This window comes from Merops nubicus, unplaced genomic scaffold (assembly GCF_000691845.1).
Source record: "Merops nubicus isolate BGI_N331 unplaced genomic scaffold, ASM69184v1 Scaffold44602, whole genome shotgun sequence".
Taxonomy (NCBI): domain Eukaryota; kingdom Metazoa; phylum Chordata; class Aves; order Coraciiformes; family Meropidae; genus Merops; species Merops nubicus.
In genome coordinates this window covers 3,732-28,802 of record NW_008596412.1, presented here as the reverse complement: position 1 = coordinate 28,802, position 25,071 = coordinate 3,732, and the positions used below count along the sequence as shown (strand labels likewise).

Below are 25,071 nucleotides of genomic sequence, written 5' to 3'. Positions count from 1 at the left end.
CACGGCTTTGTAACAGGGAGGAATATCCTGAGTGCACACTTCGCGTCCACACGCACACAGAGCTTCTGCTTCAGAGGCAGGAGTTACTGCAAATGGCCCACACAGGCCACAATCCAGCCACAACTGACCCAGCTCCTCTCCTCTTCAGGCTGAAAACTGTTTTATCTTTGCAGTACCTCAAACTTTATTGTTATGAGTACAGAAAATCATGACATTAAAAAAAAAAAAATGTATATCTCAAAGAGTAAAATATTATTCCTCTATTTCATAGACCACAAACCAAAATTATCAGCTTCTGATTTATTAATCAGCCAACCAACTTAAACACAAATCCTTTTGCTTTCCATCGCAGCATGTTTGTTCAAATCAGAAAATAAATATTTCATAGCTAGTATCAATATAAACACTTAAATACCTCTATAACATTTTTTAAAAATGTGATTACATAAATCTTTCTCCCAACTCTTAAGGATTTGTACAACATTAACTCATTTTACAACTGAATGGCTTTGTAAAATATGCATCACCTTTTAAACATGTTTACATGTTTTTAAAATCTAACCCACCTTTAATGGAGTTAAGCTTTTTTTTGTAGCAGAAGATAGAGCCAGGTCAGATTGATACGAATTGCAGTGACGTTTCTGTTGCACCTTTCTCTTAATTTCAGATTCCGATTCTGACTCTTCTGTGTTTTCCATTATGCTGTCTAGGAGGGAAAAAAAATGCAAAAACGTTAAAAAGAAATGTCTGCTCTTATGTTTTTATAATTATGACCAAGGTATTTCTTCACATACACCACCCTGAACTAAACATAAACACCTTTTTCAACATCCAGCAAACTACACTGCTTCAAGTGTCTCACGATTTGTTGTATAAATATGAAAATATTCCCCAAAGTAACTCTGAAAATGTTGTTTTATTAATACTATTTCAGTGTTTCTTGGTGACAGTTTGTAGCTTACTGTATTTGGAGGAGGCTTTGGACTAATCTATACTAACTTCACTAGAACTAGAGTGGAGCACCTACTACTGAAAGTAGGAAGGGATCTGCTAGATTATGTTGATGGTAATTTTCACTAAAGAACTGCTGGTGAATGCACTTAGAATAATTAGAAATGTTCTGTGTAATTAGAATTTATTCCGTCAACACAAGACTCAGCTAACACAGTAAACTATACTGCCATGTACTAGTTTATATTATGGCATTCATTTAAACAGTGGAAGAGTATAGGAACAAAGAACTCTATAAATTACCAATGTATAGAGCAAGAGTTTCTTTAAAGAGCAGTAAATGTAAAAGTGATATTTATACTCACTAGTTTAATTGCAGTCTCCATACTGGAACTTTTTTAAGCATGTATTTTTTAACACAGATATTAACACTTTTTCGGTATACATACTGATAGTTTCACAAGCATCCTACTAGTAGAATAATACTCAAAAGTGAAGAATGACTCGTTTTCAAAAAGGAAACAACAATAGGTGTTTGTTTTTTTTGTTTGTTTGTTTTGTTTTGTTTGTTTGTTTTTGTTTGTTTGGTTTTTGTTTGTTTGTTTGTTTGTTTTTGTTTGTTTGGTTTTTTTTTGTTTTTGTTTTTTGTTTTTTTTTTTGTTTTGTTTTTTTTCCTAAATTAACCTAAAAAGGCACAGCGTAATAGCTGGCCAGTCTAGATTGCTAAGCACCAACTCTATCTGTCTGTACTGACAAAGTTCTAACAGAGATTTTTCTTTCCCAGTTTCACTATTTTCACACCTCAAAGCAAACTATATTTTCTCCATTGCATCTCCATCAATGGTCCCTAACCAGTGTCATAAGAAGATATTTCAGCTGAGGTGCAGAGCAGTGCTGATACTGGCTCTTGTGCTCACTACCTTAGTGCATGAATATGCTTCATATTGAGAGTTATTTACCATGTTACATTTGCACATAGTAACAGTGCTACAGAAGTTCCTTGTCGAAAATTCAAGAACAAGCTGGGGGCTTGGGCTCAGACTAGATGATCTCCAGAGATCTCCTCCATCTCCAACAACTCTATGACCCTAAATTTTCCCAGTTTCAGTTGTTTTTAAAATAACTAAAGCTTTTTAGAATTAATCATAACATGACTGAACAGGTTACAGAAATCTGTCAAAAAGGGCAAAATCCTCCCTTCATGCACAAACTTGTATAATTCTGTAATAACATGATACAAGCATATAAATGCATATACTGAAGGCTAAACAAAGTTTGACAACACACCTGCTGCTCAAAGCAGGTATTAAAAAAAAAAAAAATCCACTTAAAATAAATGAGAACTCTTAAACAAAACCTACCCAGTTCTTGAGACCGTGGCAACCTAATGTGGTCTGCTTCTACTTTCTGAAGCCGAGGTGGGTATTCTTTTCTGGAAAATTAATTAGATATACAGTTATTCAGACACCGTTATCATTTAGCCACAATGAACAAAATAAACCTGAAATGTATCTAAAAGCTACAAATAAATAATTTATCCTATTACACCCTATTTTTACACTTAAAATTATTACCAGAGCGCTAGGAATAGCTACAGTAAAGTGTTTATGATCTAAATCCCCTTTGATAGTAATCAGTAGTTCAAGAGTCTTCCACTTGCAGACCCAAGCCTTCAAAGACTGAAGACTGCATCTCCTCTTCATTCATGTAGTACAAGATAGATACTTTTAAAATCCAAAAAAAAAAAGAAATTATTATTTTAATATTAAAGTAGGTTCCACAAATTCCACATCTTAAAAAACAGAAAGAGAAGATGCAAAGCAGAGGAAAGAGATCTGACAACAAAAACTGCTGTGGTCAAAACATAAAAAGAACACCACAGGAGAAGACATAATTCCTATATATTTGCTTTTAATATATAATAATACAGGCAAATTAGTGCATAATAAAACTTTTATTGGTATAATTTACATAATGCACGTATCACATGGGTTTGTGCAAATTAATGCAACAGAAAGCATTGTAATAAAATTATTTTTGGAGTCTCGTAAAAGCTATTTTCAATTTACACCAAGTGTGTCAAATCATGCTGCTATCAAATTCAGATTCCTGAAGCTCACTGCACCTCAGTTACTGTCTGTGACATTTCTCAGCTCTCTCACCCTGCCCTGCAGCTGCAGATCTCTGTTCCCATTAGAAGATGGCAAGCACCTGAAGCACAGGAGGCATTGCCAACAACTTCAGCAGAAACTGTTTTTACTGGCAGGTTACACCAGTGCACTGGGCTGCAAAGGGGTCACACCCATCCCGTACTGCCACCTCTGATTACAAGGACATGGATCAACACCAAGGAGGCAAGGAAAACAGCTGTAGGTAGTAACACCTCAAAAAACAGAGAAAATTTTGAGGAGCCACCTGAGAAAAATCTGTCTATGGACTCTGAAGCAGATTTCAGCACTAGGTGCAAGTTTATTTCCTTCAGCACAACATTTCCTAATGCATCAAATTATAAAACCTCTGAATTTTCTGCATTTCTAGTTAATACTTTTCATGGTTTTCCCTTGTTTTATTAATAAATAACATTCTTGGAACAAGACTGATCTACAATGCCTCTAGGGATACTTCTTCCCTAAACATAAACACGTTTTATTGTGTGCAGTGTGTAGGAAAACTTGGGCAGAAAGGACTGAGAAACAAGCACAGATGGAAAGCACCACAGACTGTAGTGACATCAAGGTGCTTTATAATGAGTGCCCACAAGCACAACACAGGTGACAGTTTAAGTAGTTTGTTACCAATTGTGTTAAATGTTTCTGAAACAATCCTGCTCCCCACAAAAATTATTTTTAATGCCTGAACACACAAAAACTGAAACAAAATCAGAAACTCCATGTGAATATTTGTTCACAAATTAAGTGTATGGGTTTTTTTAAGATTTTCTTTTAGAATTCAAATCACAAAGGTTACCTTAAAGGCAGAATTGGTGGAAGTATAAGGCAGGGCTCAATCTAGTCATTACATAATAAGAAACTGTTACTGTCAAAACCATTGATAATGACATTCTAAAGGGTAGAAAAAACCTGTAATATCATTATAGGAGATATGAGAAACATAAACTTTGCTGTAAGGACACGTGAGCTATTGTCTGACATGTTATAATTATCTTTCAGTACTATTTCATAATAATAACTCTTGTTTTGAACTAACTACTGTTAAAAAAATTATTTTCTGTAAAAAAGTTTTAAATACAAAAAATTTAATTGACATTTAAGAGAAACAATATTGCAACTAATTGACATTTCACTGAAAACAACGAAAGCAGTATGGTAGATTTATAACACTGAAATCTCTCTTTAAAAATTAGTTCAACAATTCAAGGTCTCTGAGCACTGGTACGTTATGATTTTTCTTCTAAAAAATGTACAGGTTTGTATTACATATTTAACTCATCTTTTTAAGACAATAAATGCATCACTAACCATATATTGCTAATAATTTTTGACAATAAATCAGAATACACTAGCATTATTTACCCTTGTCTAAATTTTGTATTATCAACATAAACTCATACTGATACCTATTAAGAGGCCAAACAAGAATACACAAGGGTGTTGTAAGCAGGAAGTACAAACAACTGAAAATAGCAAAGCCCATCACTGCTGATAGGCATCTAGTGGCCAGAGCAGACCCAGAGGCTGGGTGAAGATCCATCAGTCTGTCTGACAATGGCATGAGGAGGAGTGTGGAGACCGAGGCCAGCTGCAGGCCATCCCTCCCACTCTCTGCTTATCCCAGCAGTAACCTTCCTCCAGCAGAAGTCATCAGTGTCTGTGGAACTGAACAGACCAACTCACAATGGTTTGACTACAGTCCCACCCCCACACTTTGATCAACAGCAGATAGCAAAGTATAAACGTTAGCCCTATTTCAAACCCAACCTGTGGGATGAGAATTCACACCAAGTTGTAAGGACAGACCAATGGGTTCTGTTCTCCTCACCCTCCCCCCACCTCCCTTCACCTCCCCAAGGGAGGCCTTTGCTAAGATTTGTGGCCACAGCTCTGCAAAGAGTGTTTTTCCCAGGAGATTATTAGTGTAATTGCAATTGTATTTCAGAGCTGTATCAGTTGATGCATTTATCACCCATACTCTTAAAGAACCTGGGTATGTTTAATGTGAATAAAGTGTGTTATTTGTACACCGACTGCTGCTTCTGACTGTCAGGACTGTCCATGCATCTGGTGCCACATTATCACCTCTAAGAGACAAGCTCAGCTGCCCCAGCCCCTCTAATCTCTGAGGACTGGCTGGAACACAAAGAGATTTATCTCTTGGGATACCATAAAGCCAGCACCTTTCTTCTCCCACAATATACTCAGCTTTTACTCACTCACTTTTTTATTTTTTTTATGCTCACAATGAACCAGTAACACCCAAATCTAAGTTAAAAACACAGCCCCAAGTCAACTGAGGTTTGCCAACACAATTTAACTTGGTTGAGTTGCTATTCAAGGTCGGTTCTGAAGTTGTTTTAACTCAGAAAAAGTGAAGAGAATTTTAAACTCTACTTAATTGTTGATTTCATGTGGAAAAATTAAAAAGGCTTTCCTGGAGACAGCAAAAGCCTTCCCACAAGAGGGCAACAACTTGAAGCATCTGCTATTAGTTTCTTTTCCTGAAAAAACCCCACACAAACAAAAACGTAGGACCCACCACCACGGTTTTTACAGATGACAAAACGAAGGCTTCTCCCTCAGCACAATGTTTGTTGTCACTTGAGCAGCTGCAGATCCACTGATACTTTCTCCCGTACAGTACTTAGTACAGTGAGCAGTTTAATTGCATGTGAGTGCAGAAACAGAAAGGAAACTATAGGGTTTTTTTTCAAAAACAAACACCCCTGTATTTGAAAGGACTATCTGGAAAAGGAGAAAAATAAAAAAAAATTAAAAAAAATAAAAAAAAATAAAAAAAACCCACAGGAAATAAAAAAAAAAGGCACTTCAAAACGAAGGCCTTCTTGCTGTTAAATCCTAACTTAAAGTAATAGTCTCCTGTTCCATAAAGAATGAGGGTTCAAACTGGTAAACAGATGAAGCTGCTAGACTATCCACACACAACACGGACACAATATCTGTCTGTGCCAGAAAGTAATAAACCTAAAGAAACAGAAACTTCTGGATCTAGGGATTCAGGATACAGTACTGCTTTAGATCAGAGCTTTCAAAACTACCTAGATCTGGTGCAAACTGCATCAAAAATATCATGTATATGCAAGGTGGCACAACTCTTAACTTCGTTGAGGTGTAGGCTCACACTAGAGCTGTGTTTAATGTGCAGCCTGGCTCCTCAAGAGGCTGCCTTACTCAGTCTTTCCTCACTCTGCCTCTGTACACTGCTACCTGGAGGTATACCACCACTGCCAGGCAGGCTGTTGGCCTCTATACCATTACACAAATCCAACAGTAAAGCATGATAAGATAGGAAGCACCAAGCTGCTGAGGTGAGATTTACCTTCAGTGTGTCTTAGAAGAAATGCTGACCAAAGTCAATGGCTGCAAGAGAGATGCAGCAGCACATGGAGTGGGTGTTTACAAAAGCCAGTAGCCCCATTTGGCCCAAAAAGTCAGGAATTGGAACTGCACTTATCGTGATGGTAATGACAGAAACTGAATTTAGCACCTCCTGCCTAAATCATCTTCCCCTGCTAGGACAGCAGCAAAAAGCATGGAAGGAAAAAAGGACATATCCAGTAGTACTGGATTAAGAAGCAGCAGGTAGCCCCATGGGAAAAATACCATCACCAGCGTGTAACCCAACCTTAGTCTTCCTTGACATACAGTGCCAAATTAAAAACATTAATAGCTGAATGGTTAACAAGTAACATAAATGCAGTACAAAGGGGAACAGAAAAAAAATACATGAACTCAAAGCCCTTGCAGCAAGAGGAGGATTAAACCCCTTCTTAGAGGGCCAAAACTAATTGGTATCTCTCAGATATTTCTTTTAAGAAATAACAAAAGACAGTAAAACAGACAGGCCTGACGTTACTACTGAATTTGAAATAAAACTAGAAAATTCTGAATTCACAAAGAACAGATCTACACTGTATCTCCATATTACTTATATCATTATTGGTTAAAAATTATATACACTGTTTAAGCAATTCAACCTGATATGCAGCATATACTGCCAAAAAACACCTACACAGTAAGGATATTTACAAAAAGGCAACAAATCCATTACTATGAACAAAATATTTCCACTAACATATAAATTTAAGTTATATAGGAAGAAACCCAAATGTATGATATTTCATATTGCTAAAAAAAATATTAACAGTAGTAAAACAGACGCAGAATGAGAAATGAGCCTGAAATGAGCAATGAAAAACCAGTGTGCCTGGTTTTGCTAAGCATTTTGTGTTAATTGCTTTAACATACATACTTCATGGATGGAATGTACACAGTAATGCAACAACCACCTTTAATGCTATTCAAACCAACCTGAGATGACAGAGTGAAAGCTGTTAAACACCCTACTAAGATATGCTTTGGAACCATTCAGTCGCACAAAGTTTGGTGTTCTATGAAAAGAATTAGCAGTGAATTCATAAATTCCAGAGTAAATTAAAATGTATCTATATTCACATTCAATATGTAAATTGATAGATAAATTTCCAGTGGAAATGTACCCAGAGTTCACATTAACATGGCATTATTCAGAGAAGGTTCTTTTTTAGTAAAAGGGAGTAAGTGAACCACAAAAACAGAACAAAAACAATGCACCCCCCTCACACATGAGCAGATATGTAGTGAATATTCTTTAACTAGCACTGATAAAGCACTCATTCAGTTAATTTTCTTAATGCTCATTGCCATGCTCATTTCATCAACAGTAAGCTTACCTCTCCTTTCGATCCAGATTGCTTAAAATATGAAAAAAGAAAAAAAAACATAAGATGCAAAGCCCCACATGTGATGCATATCGCTAAATTCAAAAGTTATTAAATATAAATTCAACTGTTTCATTGTCTCTTGCACTCACTGGCCTGGTTTTTAAATGAGGATTATTACTTTTCACAGCATTTTTGTAGCAGTAGTTATAAACACACAAACAACCGTTACTTCATAGACAGCAGTAGTCAGCAGTGTAAATACTACATTGCCTTGCCTCCTTTGCTATGTGTAAAATCTGATTAATTCTGAAGTCAACCTGGTCATCTCATTTAATTCACGGTAATGTAGAACCTGACATGACAGAATCCTAATAGATGAATTAAAAGCAAGCCTCATTTCCAACTCCTGACCGCCATGAGAAGAAGATAAAACAAATTTAACTAACAACTCGCTTCCAGTGAGTCAAAAAATATTTAAAATAGCTAAGCATTTACATTGAGGGGGAAAAAAAAAGTGTCAGAAAGCATTACTTAAACATTTAGGAGACCAGACACAATCAGCTACTGGATAGAAAAGGATAAACAGAAGCAATCAGCCTCCTCCTGAGGTTTTGGCTAAAAAGCATCTACAAAATTAGGGAAGAACTAGGGCCACTAGTTTCAGAAGCAGGTCCTTTAACATGAGTGAATGTAGCTGGTGCTCACAACTCAGGTCCTTTGTATACCAAGACTGATATAAAAATAGAGGTAACCACTCACAGCAGGAAGACAACTTAAAAACAATATCTTTAGCTCTCCTGCCTCCTCATAACTTGCAATACAGAATGCATTAAGCTTTTAATCTATGTGGCTGTTCCTCCCAAATATCAAAAGCCTAACAATCTTCTGTCGCATATGCATTATACTAACATTATTCTAAAACTGAAAAAATTCAAACTCTTTCCTGTTTTACTTCAGTCAAATTAAAAAGAGTAATGATACTGCAAATAATGATACTGCAGAGTTAATGTGAACTCACTTTCCTTTCCTCTTCACAAACAGGGCACTCACAAGAACAGAACAAACTCTGTCTTGTCTAACTGTTCTCCAGAGGAATGGCAGGACTGAAACCAAACCAGGTAAGAAGGTAAATCTGATAATCCTACAGAGCACCATACGAAAAACACATTCAACATCCACAGTGGTCTGGGAAGAGAGTGAAAGGAATTCAAATCCAAAGGTGACCACTGCAACTTAGACTGGGATGGGGGTAATCAGACAGTGCTGCATGCTTCTAACTGGAGCTAGCCTTTACAAACAATAAACGCTGGGGTTGTGCAGGTCACATCTGAGTTTGTAAATCCAGTCAGATCCAAACTATGTCTGTGTGGAGCCATAAGCAGCACCTTTGTATCCTTGGCACAGTTAATATGTAACTTGGATTAACTCTTTACAGGTGCTGTAAACAGTCATGCTGTTAACAACTGTACCTTTTAATGCCAAGGAAACTTGAAGGCAGGACAAAAAAAATCCAGAATGCTTTATGCTGTACAGTATTACATTACATTTCCTCACATTAGATGCCTTGCTTCTTTTAAAATCACAGAATTGTTTAGGTTGGAGAATACCTTTAAGATCATTGAGGCCACCCATAAATCTAGCACTGCCAAGTCCACAGAATCCCCTATTAATATAATGCATTTAAAAGAATTCTGACTTCTACCCCTCAGAAAGAATAAGAAATGAGAATCCTGGACAGATCCAGGAATTATAAGGAGCAGTGTCCCTACAGATTGCTTTGTGCAGCTCACATGCAAGATTCGTTAGACATGCTGTACATGCATGCTATTCCAATGCCAAGTCTTAGAGAACAGTCAATCAACAGCAGAAGATAGAGCTATGCATCCATTAAATGAAGCAAAATACCTTCAATCCACTACACTAGGATAAACTGTATCTGAAAATCTGTTGTATCAGAACTGAACAAATATTAATTTCATCCCCAGATTTCACTGGAAGAAAACATGAATAATATTTACCAAAATATTGTCTTGAAATACACATTTTGTTGTACTGAAACTTGTATTTAAAATATGAGAGAAACATACTCAGAATTTAAATTACCATGAACGTGTAAAAACATTGGACAAGAAGATCAGAAATACAGTACACATCACAAGCTCCAAATTCAACCTGAAATTGCAAGTTTCATAATTAGCTGCCCCATGTGACACTTTTCCCACTCAAAGAACCTAGTATAAATAACAGAATCCCTAAGGTCAGTGCCAGAGACTCAATCTGCCCAGAAGTAACTTATTCATGTTTCTTGTTTTGGTTATCCTTTCAATAATGCACTGTAGATTTAAAAATGATACATTCAATTAGTTAAAACTATTTTCCCCATGTTGTTACTGATCATACCATAGAACAATTCTAGAAATGCAATGTAAAAGAATAGAACTTTGTGTTACCTGTAAATTAGCATAGGAAAAGACACCCCAACACCTTAGAACTCAACTTCCATGCTACCAGCTTTTCTGTCTTGATATATACCTGGAATTTTAGTCTTGGTTTGCCACCCTCATTCTCTGCATATACTCCTTCTGAGGAGATGTCATCAGAATTTACTTTTAAATTTGAATATTGTCTAACATCAGTAAAAACTAGCAAAAAAAATAATTCCCAATTAATTAAAAACACATTGCCATAAAAATTAGCCACTTTCACATGCACTAGAATTTTGTATTATAAACAGTTTTACAGTTTTATTTTTTTCTCTTATAACAACTATTGTCTTCTCATTCATAAACCTACATTTTCCATATCAAGTAGCCGTGAGATCCTCCTTTTTTAATTAATAGAAGTAATATGACAGTAGGCCACGTTCTGTTCCTCAGAAACAGACTTAGAACCTTTTTAAAAGTAATCCGTTGAGTCAACTGGCAACAGATACTGAAATTAAACGTCTTTTGCACAGTTCCTCTGTAAAGCTCATCCTCAGTCAATTAGATCCTGCTGGTTCTGACATCCTCCAGTAGCAAAACATAGCTTGGAACTGTTAGGATTACTTCTTGCCTTTGAAACTCCTAAAATATTCTTAGCATAAGGGTTAATTGTCTGTTCTTAATGTAAATGAACTGCAATAACCACCCTAAAGGAAAACATATTTAGAAACATTCAAGATGACTCCTGCCCAGCTCCTTCATGCGATATCCAGCTCTGCCTAGATCATCCATTAGTTTTCTTTCTGTGTGTCACACATACAAAGGCACTACTTTTTTTTTCCACATTACATTGTAGGCTTATAAAGAAGCAAGTCCGATAGGTGAGAAAGGCAAGCAGGCAAGTTTAACATCCCCTCAAAATTAAGAGTCTCTGGGCAGACACTCTTGCTTGCTGAAGAAGCCTATGGCGCTTAACTAGATAAGATGAATCCACATTGACTGGCTGTGTCAAAGAACCCTCTTACAACAAAGCTTAATCAAGTACACTAATATTATTAAGGTCAACATTCAGAGATCCAAGCACGAGCAATCTTGTGTCATTTTGCTTACTTCACATGATTTTAATTAGCACTGCAGATCAAGATTTTCTCCCTTAGAACTTGCCCTGGTTTGGGTAAGAACAGAACTAATTCTGTTCAGTGTTTTTACTTTTCAGCTAAAGTTCTTCTAACTGCCCTGTCTGAAGTTAGCAGCACATTTTCACAGACAGTGTCTGCTTCCAGCAGTGATAACACTCCATGTTTAGAGTCACCACCAAGGCCTGGTGTGCAGACCAAGGTCACTGCTAAACCCTGTGTAGCACATTGGGGGTTCAGAAAGTAAAGGCTGCACCTGTAGGGAGAAGCAGACAGGACAGGTGACCCTAAACTGACCAGTGGGGTGTTCCATCCCATAGCTGTCATATTCTGTATGAGGGATCATGAGGGTCAAGCCCCTTTTCTCTTTTGCTCCTTCCACAGTGGCCGGCATCCAAGGAGGACTTTATCCATTCTGCCTTTGATCCCCAGCCCTGTGTTCCTGAAACAAGTTCCAGAATCCAGCTCCTGTACTCAGTTGCCATCTGACTTTTCACCAGGGCCTGCTCCACAGCATCAGGGGGCTGTTGGGTTCAATACTGGTTTTGTATATATTTGTATATATTCCTTTTTTATTAGTAGTAGTAGTATTTTCATCAAAACTGTTTTAATTTTCTAATCGATAAGTCTCTCTCCCTTATTCCCTTTTTCTTCCCCTTTGGGGGATAGAGGTGTTAACAGAAAGCATCTGTTAAAGGTCTGTGGTCAGCCCTGACCCTAAGCCGTGACAGAACTACAAAAATTAAAGTGAAAGGTAAGCACACAAATGATGCTCCATGCTTTCCTCAGTGGAACACTGAACAAAAATAGTCTAAAAAAGACTGCATGGAAGAAGAAGAGAGCACATCTCTCTCAGCCTAATTGACACTGATAACATAAACCTCATCTTTCAGTTTAGTTTATAGGAAACAACCTGCCAATTCTCCGTAGTCATCTCTGCCTTGCAATGACAGGAAGAAATGTAAAGAAATGGGAGATCTCTACTACTGCACCTGCTATGACAAAGGGGAAGGAAATGCCCATGCTATTTTCCATTTACAGATGACAGTACAGTTTGAAATGGAAAGAGGCAACAATGGTGTAGGTCCTCAGGGACATGACTGCAAAAATCCAACTTTCAGTTGGTTTCTTCAATGTCAGATTAGCCAAGTACATGTTTGGATCACATAACTCATTCACTCCATAGCTGGACTTGTCTGGCATTCCATAAGCTGGACGTGAGCCACCAATGCACAATGGCAGCCCAGAAGGCCAATCGAATCCTGGGCTGCATCAAAAGCAGCGGGTCCAGCAGATGGAGAGGGGTGATCCTGCCCCTCTACTCTGCCCTGGTGGGACCTCACCTGGAGTCCTGTGTCCAGCTCTGGAGCCCCCAGCACAAGAAGGATGTGGACCTGTTGGAACGTGTTCAGTGGAGAGCCACAAAAATGATCAGAGGGCTGGAGCACCTCTCCTATAAGGACAGGCTGAGGGAGTTGGGGTTGTTCAGCCTGGAGAAGAGGCTGAACATAAGGGGGGACCTCACAACAACCTTCCAGTACCTGAAAGGGGCCTACAAGAAAGCAGGGGAGGGACTATTCACAAGGGTTTGTAGTGACAGGACGAGAGGTAATGGCTTTAAGGGACAAAAGGGGAGATTTAGGCTAGACGTTAGGAAGAAGTTCTTCAGTATGAGGGTGATAGCTCACAGGAATAGGTTGCCCAGACAGGTAGTGGAGGCCCCAACCCTGGAGACATTCAAGATCAGGCTGGACGAAGCTTTGAGTAGCTTGATCTAGTTGGAGATGTCCCTCTGCTTAAGGTGGGGGGGTTGGATTAGGTGACCTTTGGAGGTCCCTTCCAGCCCAAACATTCTATGATTCACATTCGTATATGGGCTTTAGGTTCTTTTGGGGGTTGTGTGTGGCTTTGTTTTGTTTTCCTGAAGAAAGTGAACGGAAGTGAGAGAAGCTGGATGAAAAGGAGGATGATGCCTACATAGGATCCCACCGCTCCAAAGAATCTACGCTAAAAAAAAACAGAAAGGAAAAAAGGGTGCAGAAGTAGGAGACTACAAAATGCTGACAGGATAAAGCACTCCTGTGGGCTAGTGAAAATCCATGAAATACATAGATAAGAAGACCTCTGAATAGACAAATTTTGAAAGAAAATACCTTAAAACAATGGTTAGCTCATAAGACACCCACTGGGTGTGAAAAGCCTGTTAAAAAAAACTTCAAAAACAACCCTCTAATTTATACAAGTCTGATGTAGTTTCAAGTTTTCAAAGCAATGAGGTTTAATTCTGCGAGCTAAGATACCCCAGTTTTCAGCTTTCCATTCTAACATTTACAGACATGCACAACCTTGCTTCTGTGAGACATCCCAGTTTACATGTTTTGCACTGTATTTACTAACTACATAGGATCAACAGAACTATAACTTAATCTTTAAGAGATTTTGTTCAAGCTGGAGTTTCTGATAATTAGCATTTGATGGTTATGTCAGTTATGTGAATTTCTACTGCATAGTATGTCCATTTCAAAGCATTTTCTAAATGTGTTTACATTAGCAGGTGCTCTCCTACTGAATAAGTGCCATAGTGTGCTTTAAAATCATTATATAATCTTAGAATTTACTAGTAAGTCCTATATGTTAAGTATAGTGAAACTTCAGTAATTATGATCAAAGCTCATGCTGAAGAATGCACCATGTAATTATTTATGTTTCCTTAAAACCCTTCACTGCAGAAGGAAAACCATTACATAGAACACTAGACAAGACTATGTTCAGCTGGACTATCTGGAGAAACAAATGTAGTCTTACCTTTGGGCTGCTGTTTTTACTACTGCTGTCTGTGCATGCGCATGATGAAAACGTCTACCATGTACCACAGTTACAGGACAAGACATGTTCTGAGTATTTTCACTGCAAACAGAGAGAAAAATGGTTTTAGAAAAGACCCTAGTATATTTTTTGTATGTTGTCTTACCTAAAAATTGTAGCAGCCTGCTTTTACACTAACAGCCATACAAAATCAGAAATCAATCAAGTAATTTTGAATCAATAATAAAACTTGTTAGTATAGTCTGACAGGCACAAAAATATTCAGTCTCAAATCAAATAGACCAATCAGCATATGCACTTCTTTTTACCTGTAAGAAAAAGATTTTTTTGAGTAAGTAACACTGTGAATCAGTGTTACTTACTCAAACCTATCACTTCCAAAAGACATTAAGACTTAATTTTATACTTCCATCTATACATTTTATTAATGCATAATATTCTTTAGTTTGACATAAAGAGCACAACATGTGAGCAGACTGAATTGCACATGCAGGAAATTCCTTCATTTATTACTCACAAGAGATAATAAATGCAGAAAATTTACAAATGTAATATGGCTGCTAACTGAAACAACACAAAACATCTTAAAAAGAAAAGAGAAAGATCCCCAGGTGCTCTGACATCTCAGTAGGACTCTGCACAGAGATAGTATATTCAACATGTCTCTGAGCACTTCTTTGGCTTCTTCATTTGTTGCCTTTTGACACTTTAACCTCATTACCATGTAAAACAGGAAATTTCGGAGAGATTTACTAGAGAGGATAACGGTAAGTAAAGCTAATATAAAGATACAGTAGATCAATAGTATAGTACTCCTCCAAAGATCATTATGCTGCACACTTCTGTTACAGGACACACAACATGACACTTGAAACGTTAAAAAAAAAAACAACTTTCAACTTCTAGCAGCATGTTGACAAGGCAAATTGTTTCAAATTATTGAAATAAAACACATTTGGCTTGCAAAATTTCTCAGAAATTTTAACTGAACTAAATAAAATTATGTGAAAAAGCATTCTGATTGGTTAAAAATATTTCTCAGTGTCAAGATTTGGACCAGGACGCTCAGAAATATTAATGAACAGTTTTGGTCCTGCTGTTTATCCTGTTGGGAACACTGAAAAAAACTGGAGTACCAAAATTCCCCACACAGCTGACGATCAGCTCCTAATCCTTCCCCTACATTCCTCCAAAAGGTGAAGTGAGCAAACTGCTAGCTTGTTTTTCAAAATTCTTTGAAGCACTACGAACCCTTCTGGGATCCTTATATTGAGCATTGCAAGTCAATATTAGCACCTTTCAGAGCATTCCTGACTGACCATAAGGTGATTGTGACGATCTGACTGTAACATAACAAGGAACATAACAGAGTAAGACCTATCAAATACAACCACATGGTAAATCTTTTTTTTCCAGAATAGGAACTCCTCCAAACTAATCTAGCTGCCTCTGTTCAGTTTCCCCATCTCCTGAAAGGTAAACAAACTCCTCCCACATGCTTCCAACTTAGGAGTATGCAACTCCAGCTAGTCAGTCACCATCCAGACAAATTTACAGACAACCTTCTGTTTAGTGTTGTCACCTAAGAAATAGAAAGCTCACAGCTATTTGCCCTCAGCAGTTTAGAGTCTCTCAAATCCCATCTGGCTTCCAGTTTAGTGTCTTTGAAAGAGGTACTAGTGAAGAAAACTCAAGCAGACTGCAGGAATGTCTTCTCAAATGCTCAAGACTTAAGGAGTTTAAACAAACAAGCAAGTCTATAAACACATCTGATCTCATGTTTTATCATTTTATTTGTTGAACCTGAGCTTTGCCAAACTATCATGATTGGGAAACTGAGCCCTGTGCCCCTGCAACACAAAAAAAAAAAACACTAAGCAGCAATTCAGCTTTCTGCCTCACACTCAAGTCGTGAGAAACTCCAGTAGGTGCTGGACTAGAATCCCCAGCAGCCTGCTGGCTGATCAGCTTTGAGTCAAAGCAGACCATTCTAGATGGCACAATTAAAGGGTTCATATGGCACCAGACAGGCTTCCAAGTAGGACAGCTGTAAAATACAACCTACTCTATAATCCTGCTCTTTGAGTAGAACATACTCAGTGCAGGCAGAATCATCAGAAAATTGAAACACGAAATCCAAGCAAGTTGCAAAATGGACACAAACGAACTCAAATCTGTGTTTGCAAGTTTCAGCACAGTTTCAAGAACACAGGACAACTCAAACCAGGGTGATGTAACAGTCAAAAAGTTCCCTGAAAGTTCTAGAAGCCTCGAAGAGCTTACAGTGTATTAAAGATACATGTCTCTGCTGTGATCTCAGAAACCACAGAAACATTTAAACACTATAAAGTGATGGAAACAAGGTTACACTGCCACATTCTGTCAACTGATGCTAGGAACTTCTTAGCACCACAGATACAAAAGGCAAAGCAAAGAGTTTTGCACTGGGCAAAATGGTGAATTTACAAGTAATGGAAGCAGGATATTTCAGGAACACAGGACACAACTAACAGACTACATGAATTCTGCTGTTAACTATTTTTAGTTAAAAATTTTTAGTTATTATTTTTAAGTTATTTTTGCAAATAACTTTTTTTATTAAATATTAAAAAAAATCTAAAAGGGACTTATTAATGTGAGAAATTTTGATACAAGTTATTGAACATAAGCAAAGATTTAAAGTAACAGCTCATGGTTTTAAAAACAAAACAAAACAAAAAAAACCCCACCCCAACAACAAATAACAAAACTATTCGGGTTATGATAGAGTTTGATACTGGATTTTCATAACCAGATAACACTTTGGTTGATTTAAATTTTTGTATATGTAAGTGGACAGGTACATGGAAAATTTTTTCTCTATGTCCTTGCATATCCCTTCTTCCCAGCACTCATTCCATGAATTTTAGGGAATACTGTACTATAATAATACTAATTTGAGTCAAGCCCCACTGATCTGAAGAATTTTTAATCCCTACTTTGCAGACATGGTGAAAAAAAGGAACTTCCACTTTGTGATAAAAATCACCACAAATAGCTCAAGAATGTTAAGTAAATGTGTAATCAACATTCAGAATTTTCTCTAGTTGAAGAGTCCAAATACTGAAAGGGTAACCACTAGGCACCTTCCATGCTGCATGTCAGAGTGAACATACCACGAAGCTTCATTACAGACAGTGACAGTATCACAAACGTCTATACATTTGGGGTTTGGGTTGGGGATTTTTTTTATTTTCTTTTTTTGTGATAAATGTTTTATGAAAGCTATAATGCTATCACAGTTAAGGTGTTAAATCAAGATAATTGCTTATAGCATAATCACATTTCTAAGCAGACTTATTGACCCAAATCCAAAATGCAGTTAAGTAATGTTGGTAGTCTGACTTTTAACCAGATATTAAGTATTTACAGCAGTCACAATGGCCTCCACATATCCATTATTCCAAACTAAACTCCTCCATTCATGACAGTTTAGTAAGAAGAAGGTGGATACTTATATTTTCCTTTTAAATTCAGCATGGAGCTCAGGACTAGACAGAAGGCAGATACCTGCTTTCAAAGTAGGTGATGTAACTTTTAAGTAAGGTAACATAACGGGCAACAGATTTTCCTTTTCTTTAGTAGAATTTTGTAATTCATATGAGGTCTTACGTTTATTAAGGTAGTAATTGTCAAAGACCATACGCAAGCTACAGAAAACCTGAACTAAAGTAGTTTATGTATCACATTTGGTTAAGATAGTGGGTGATGGGTCATTAGATTCTGAAATTCAACAAGATAGATTCAAACTATGTGAGAATAAGTTAAAATTGCAACAATGTTCTATGGATCAGCATGCAAAAAAGACAAGGACATGCCTCATATAGCTACGCACGGGTTGGACATTTGAGGATTGGCCTAACTCTAGCTAGCTTACAAACTTTTCCTTCCCACAGAGGTAACCAAACCAAGTGCACTTCAGCAAGATGGAACAATCCCTGTGAAAGCTGCATGAATGCATCATGTTTTATTATTACTAAATACACAGATCAGCCTGTTACAAGCTAGGGACAGTGCTAACAAGCAAAGACAGCACAGAATGCTTAAGCACTGTTCCTGCCAGCTCTAAATGCAAGTGACAATCTTGAGCTGTTATGCAGGAGTATGGATATTTGCTGAACCCTTTAAAGGAATAGTCCATGATGCTTAGATGAAATTATATCTTGGAATAAGGAAAACAGAAAATGCATCCTGACTTAACCTTGGCAATTCAAAGCCACGGAGAGAACAAATTCTTGACAGAGGTGTTAAAAATGTCCTCCCTGCTAGCACTGTATAGAGGAAACAACACATGCAGACTCCATTCGTAAGGCACTGACAAGTATGTCAGTGAATGCTCTAACTCCAATAACCATTTTATCTCTACTTATAAGCACAGAACAGTGCAGCTTCTTAAAATGCCCAGCAGATAATCCTACAAGTTCTGTTCATTTAGCATTCATTTATGTCAATGATCCAGTAGGTAAGTATACATAAACTAAACCTCTTACCTCAGTTTCTTGCTATTTCCCATCATGTTGAGGCCAATTGAATTTCCTTTTAAAAACCTCAAGCTCCCAGCTTTACCTCTCCTTGCGTATGTTTTTATGGAATCACCACTGGTGCCAACAGCTCCAGGCCGAAAACGAAGTGACTGTAACAACAGAATTCACATCTATCAAAATACTTGTATAAAAGCCAAAAGGAAAAAATATTACACATTATTTATATAAACATTACTCTGGCTTCATTTTTGGCCTGCTTTTGTACCTAATTTCATGTAAAAAAATACTTTTACTCACTAGATTCCTTACTAAACAAAACATGACTATTTTCAAAGTATTATGAAACGTCTTGTAGTTGTAAGCTATTTCAGTATACATTAAAAAAAAAAAAAAAACACAAAAAGCATGGGTTTTTCCCATGTATCTTCTCCATTTTCATATAAATATACACACACACACACATATGCATACAATTTTGGGAATCTGACAGTAAGGAATCTCATGGGATGTAATGATTAATATTTTTACTTTTAATATGTAATCTCATTAATATAGCTGTCTAAAGTTAAAACTAGTTATTGATGCTCATATTTTCATAATACTATACAAATCAACAAGATTTTAAGGAGTAAGAGAAACAAAGGCATTAGGTGTAGACAGGTAAAGCAGCTCGAGCATATGTTGCTAAACCAACACACACACTTTTGCTGTGCAACTGCACAGATGACTGTGCAACAGTGTTTAGGAACCTCACAAGCTTTAAGGATACATTTTCACCATGAGAGGAACAGAGAACTTGCCTTTCTTTCTTCAATGGGACTGAAAGGCCCATCACTGTCATCTATGCTGAGCAGATTTGCCTCGCTAGATGGTGGGGGAGAGAAAAGCAGATATATACTAATGAAGCAGAGTGGCAGCAGAACATTTAAAACACACAAAAGACCTTTTTTTTTTGGCCTTGCCCCTTTAAATTTCAATGCATCACATACACACTGTATAATATATGCTTAAAAAAGGAACATAGACGGGGCAAAGTTTATTATCCGCACTGAACTTAAAAGTAAATATCGAATTATTTAACAACAAAGCAAAACTAAAAGGATATAACTACTTCAAATTAGAGCATGATAGTAAACCTGTAGTGTTACCACAATATTGCTGGGATCATGAGAGTATATATACCTCTATGCATAAATTAAATCAAATACTAAATTGAATCAAATATTAAATTAACCTATAAAATACAGTCTTGGTTTGTTCATGAATATCAGTGTTCAAGTATGTGGTTCAAAACCACAAACTTCACAGTGCTTCAGGAGAACAACTTATGTATAACCAAATTTTATCCCACAGCAATTACTGCCAAAATGTGTCTTCCTAAAAACAGTATATTCCATTTGGTTCAACTGTTCATTAAAATGTGTTACTTTAGTACTTTTCTATCTGTAATCTGCAACCATTATAATGGAGAAGACGATAACAGAAAAAGAAACCCACCCACTCCATGATACTGTGAAAAAGTACTCTTTTCAGAAATGGGCACTTATCCTCAAAAAATCTTACATATTTCAATTAAAACTCCAATCATATGTTTTATACTGATAAGAGATCAGGCTAACACAACTCTTGCTTCCAGAAGCAACCTGCAGAAAAACCTTCCTAATCAAGCCTGGTCAGGTTACTCCTGTCTTGGCCGCAACAAAACAATGCAACTTTTATGTATTTGCATGGTTTTGTGGGTTTTAATTAAGATAATTCAGGCAAAAATTACTTAAGAATGCAAGCAGTTATACTAGGAGTTCCAAAGGAACAGTTACAGAAGAGAAACAACAGTAGAGATGACAGTGAAAACATTTCTCAGCTGCAAGTATGATATGTTGACTGCAATATAATGACCTTAATTCTCTCTTAATTCTGTTGATCTGATCACTCCAACGAGCTGCAAGCATATTTCTGTCAACTACCAAGTGATGCAGCCACATTTCAATTGAAATTTCTTTCTGAAAACTCTTACATCTACAAACAGGAGCATGACTTATTTCCCCTCACAGGACACTGCACATTCTTTATTTTACATTACATGGTGGTAAGCAGCACATCGGAGGCTTGAGAGAAGCAGTGGTATTATTAAGATTATTTTTAACAAGATGACATTGTGCTTGAGTTAAGTAAAACAGCTATAAATTAAGAACTGAGGCTCTGAACAAAAATCTCCTTATCTATTTAAAGTCTATACTGCCTTACTAACAAGGTCACAAAAGAAGCATAACACACCTATATAAATACAGGAGAGGAGGGGTTTGTTCTGAGGAAGGAATAAAAGAAAGGGTTGAAGTAAAACTGAACAGTTGACAGAATTTACTTTGTAAGGTATCATTGCTTTTCCAGTCAGCAGTACAAGAGAACAAGCAGTTTATCTCCCTAAATAAAAGGGAATAAAAAAATCCCACTTTTTGAAAGAAAACGTTAGTTAAGAAAGGATACCAAACTGCAAATAAATTAGATCCACTTATTTATATTCATTTTTTTGCTAAAGCTAGTATTGAATAAATCTCAGCAGAAGGCCCAGGTCTGGACTATTTAAAAAACAGCTGGACAACCAATAGTAGACTAAGCCCATCGATTTACAAAACCACTGTGGGGCATATTGTGACATATTTCACAGAAATATTTTCCCCAGATATTAAAAAGGAAGTAAATATAAATTATCCAAGCCACGTCAAGAATGATCACTTGTAAAACTAGGAAGATTACAGCATATTAATTTCAGAAATGAATTTAATTAATATATTACTTTGGCCCCGTTTGCAAGTCTTCCATCTTTTGATGACTTCTGCTATGTATGAAACACAACATTTCCATCATTTATTCCGTGATGGTCTACCCAGGTTTCAGTGTGCTAAACTGACCAATTGGTCTGTCCTTCTGGTGTTCCACATAAGGGTTCCTCTCCTGCGTGATCTCCAAGCACAAAGCAAGAGAAGTCTCAAGTTGCTTGCTATCATCTTGATTGCTATCTTAAGTAGATCAGATCTTGTAAATCATCAAAAATGTTACTTTTTTCAAATGGATTGAAGATTATCTGCAGGCACTTAATTTGGGATAAGACACTTGTCCATCACCATTCTGAATCTAACTCTAGTCCCATGCCAAGTATCAACTCTAGCAGCATTTAAATATGTAAATAGTGTCGAGTGATCATTTATTTTTCCAAACTGTCTTTAATTTACAAAGTTTTCTTACTCTTTTTGTGTTCATTACTTGACATCTTATCATTATGACACAGCCTATTGTGGTGTCCACTGCTCCCTCCACACACACCACCACTACCCCACCATGTGTTAGGGCAGGAGAAATGGGAAGAAAAGAAAACAAAACCTCGTGGATTGAGATAAGGACAGTTTAATAGAGCAACACAAAGAGAGACAACAGTAACAACACCACCACTTGTGAAATAATATACAGAGTGAGTGAACCCGCAAATTCTCTGTGGTACCCAAGATGTTCTTTCCTTGGTCAGGTCACAGCAGCTGAAGCCACACACTGAAAACAAGGGGCTCCATGGGCCAATCCCTCCCCTTATACAGGGCTTGACCTCAGCAGGGTATCTAGTACCCCATGGGGTGGTTTGGTTGCTTACCCCAGCCCAGCTGCCCGTGAGCATGAACCCTATCCTATCCCATTAACCTGGGACACCTAATTCCCCAAATAAGTTAAATGACACACTTCTTTTAAAATAATCTACCTGTTCTTAAAGTTGCTTTGTTAGGAGGTTGTTGACCACGTACTTTGTGTTCATTTCACTGAGGAAAGCTAATCCAAGGAGACACCCAATATTGGCCAACACAGCCAATCCCTTAAGTGCTGGAATGTCATTCTCAGGCCAGTTCAAAATAAACTCACTGTGTGTCTGCCACACAGACACATATAAGAAGTTGCCTGAAATTGTATCAGAGGATCAGTATGCAAAAAATGCAGGATCTCCTGTTTAAATCAATTTTCAACTACACTTTTATCTATACTTCCAGACTTATCTACATAATTCACAGGTATAAAAAACAATTACTGATGTGAGTAGGTAATAAAATTCCAGTACTGGCTACAAGAAAACTGTTTATCATACTGAATATTTGAAAGGAATGAAAAAGTCACTTAGAAATACCATCTTAAAATCAGATACAATTACACAAAACATATGTTCCATAATATGTTCAAACTTTTTTTTTTAAAGCATCACAGTACACATATCTCATTCTGTGTTAAGTCAACATCAGCTAGAGAAAAACAGAAAACAGCAGTACATTATGAGAAGAAAAAAAGCTGCTTTGCTTACAAATACAAGGGGATTTTTTTTTCCTACAGAAAAGTAAAATGCAACTGCTAACAATAATATGAACTGCCACTAAACTTAAAACATATTCCTGTGCTTCCAGAAGAAAATTGCTAAGAAAAAAAGTAAGCTTAATTTTGTAAAACTAAAATGCCCTTAGTTTGAGAACCTTTTAAAGAACGGTTTTAACTTTTCATACAGTTCTATTTTGACAAAAGTTCTTAGTGTTTACCACACACTTCAATGGACGCCTAAACTCAGTTTTTAATGACTAAAACATCGTATTTCTTCGAGTTTGTGAAAGATTACAGCATAACCTGCTGCAGCAGCCTAAGTGGTTATGTGTCTACTTTCCTATCTCCATTCCAACACACAATATTTGGCAGAATGTTACAAGATACAAGTACATATAAGAATTACTTTTGAAATTAAGCACAGGATTCAGTTTCTGCTTGCTAGAGAACCATAGCATACTTTTTAAATGTGCAGGTCCTAATCTCCAAATACCTGCAAATAACAACTGAACTTAACATGCATTCTTCATGCATGACACTTGTTATTCTTTTAACGATTTATTAGTCTTTTTGGATATAAATACATTAATAGAGAACATATATTGGTAACAATAAAGTGTCACAAGCACAAAGTATGTATCTAAACTACACACATAGGGTTTAAGTTTTAGTCAAAATCCAAAATACTAAGGAACGAAATAAATGCTCAGGGAACAAAACCAGCCTTAAGTCTACCCCGTGCTCTAAGCACAGGGGAGAAAAACTTACAGTCTTTTAGGCTGAGTTTAACCTGATGTAGGGATGCAGCTACTGAAGTACCTTGACTGTAACTGCCGAGTACTGAGTAGCACCACCACTAAAGGAAAAGCTGAAGCTGCTTGGGTACCCTGGTATTTTATTTCCTTACTTTGCATGTTGAGGTATTTGTTGTCTGCCTGCCTTACTTACACAGTAGATCTAAAGACAACTACAACACTCTGAAACATGCTGTGCTCTGTGTTGTAAGTCCCATGTTCACAGATTTGCATTATAATGCATTTTTATATGGCAATACTATTTAAAATAATCACTTCTTTGAAACCATATTTAATAATTGAAATTTTAAAGATATTATATACTCTTTCTTATTAATAAATTACAAAAAGTATTTATAAATAGACACTTAAACTTTCAGTAGCCTAGATAAAAGCATCCTTACTCTTTCTCTGCATCTCCTTCACTTTCTTCTGCATGATCAAAGCTCCAATTATTCTTAAAACCTCCATCTCTCTTGGACTGTGATCTATCCAAAGCTGAAATGAGAACAAGTTAAGATAAGTCTTGATTTCAAGCTGAGTCATTAATCAACACAACCTAGAGAAATAAACAAGATGCATATATTTTCCCCAAGTATTTATTTTGTTGATGTCAACGTTTAACTATTATTTGACAAAACATATTCATCAATGCAGTGGTGATTCATTTTGCTAAAGAAATAAAAGTGAGTATCTTTCAAAATCTTGAATACCAGTGCAACAATTTAGAAAGCCATTTAAAATTATGACATGAAGTACTTTTACAAGGATTTCAACAGTTCTACTGATACTTGTAAATTTAAGGGTTCCTTCTCTGATATGAACTACATGTCACATGGAAAAAAAGTCCTCACATTTATTATTAAATATCTAATACCCAAGCATCTATTTAACTTTTTCCACATAAAAGCAACAGTTCTGAACTTCCCCAAGTACAATTTCAAGGTAACACTTCTTTTCAATTCAACATCTGACACTGACCTGAATTAGCATCTGATGTTAACTGAAATTTCAGTGTCAGCATCAACTAAGTAAAAACCTGAACTTTCTAAGAACAGTCACACTACATCAAATCTCAGATTTATCTACTGCAATACCCAACAGTATGGACATTTTCATATAGTACAATGAGATGGGGGTATTCTTAAAGAGAAGTAAATCCAGAGCACAGAGACA

The 25,071-nt window shown here is 36.7% G+C and overlaps 1 protein-coding gene across 1 annotated transcript in view; it reads right to left on the bottom strand.

Moving 5' to 3' along the window:
• Nucleotides 1-24,385, bottom strand: part of LOC103769189 (sentrin-specific protease 6-like) — a gene marked incomplete at its 3' end in the record, with an annotated part of 32,178 nt that extends 7,793 nt beyond the window's left edge. The window contains exons 1-7 of the mRNA XM_008936365.1: nucleotides 24,300-24,385; nucleotides 19,558-19,621; nucleotides 18,764-18,906; nucleotides 14,214-14,315; nucleotides 7,859-7,879; nucleotides 2,313-2,383; nucleotides 567-706 (exon numbers count right to left, since the gene is read on the bottom strand). Of these exons, the coding sequence (XP_008934613.1) occupies nucleotides 567-706; nucleotides 2,313-2,383; nucleotides 7,859-7,879; nucleotides 14,214-14,315; nucleotides 18,764-18,789 (360 nt within the window). The remainder of the gene's footprint in view (nucleotides 1-566; nucleotides 707-2,312; nucleotides 2,384-7,858; nucleotides 7,880-14,213; nucleotides 14,316-18,763; nucleotides 18,907-19,557; nucleotides 19,622-24,299) is intronic.
• Nucleotides 24,386-25,071: the final 686 nt, after the last annotated feature.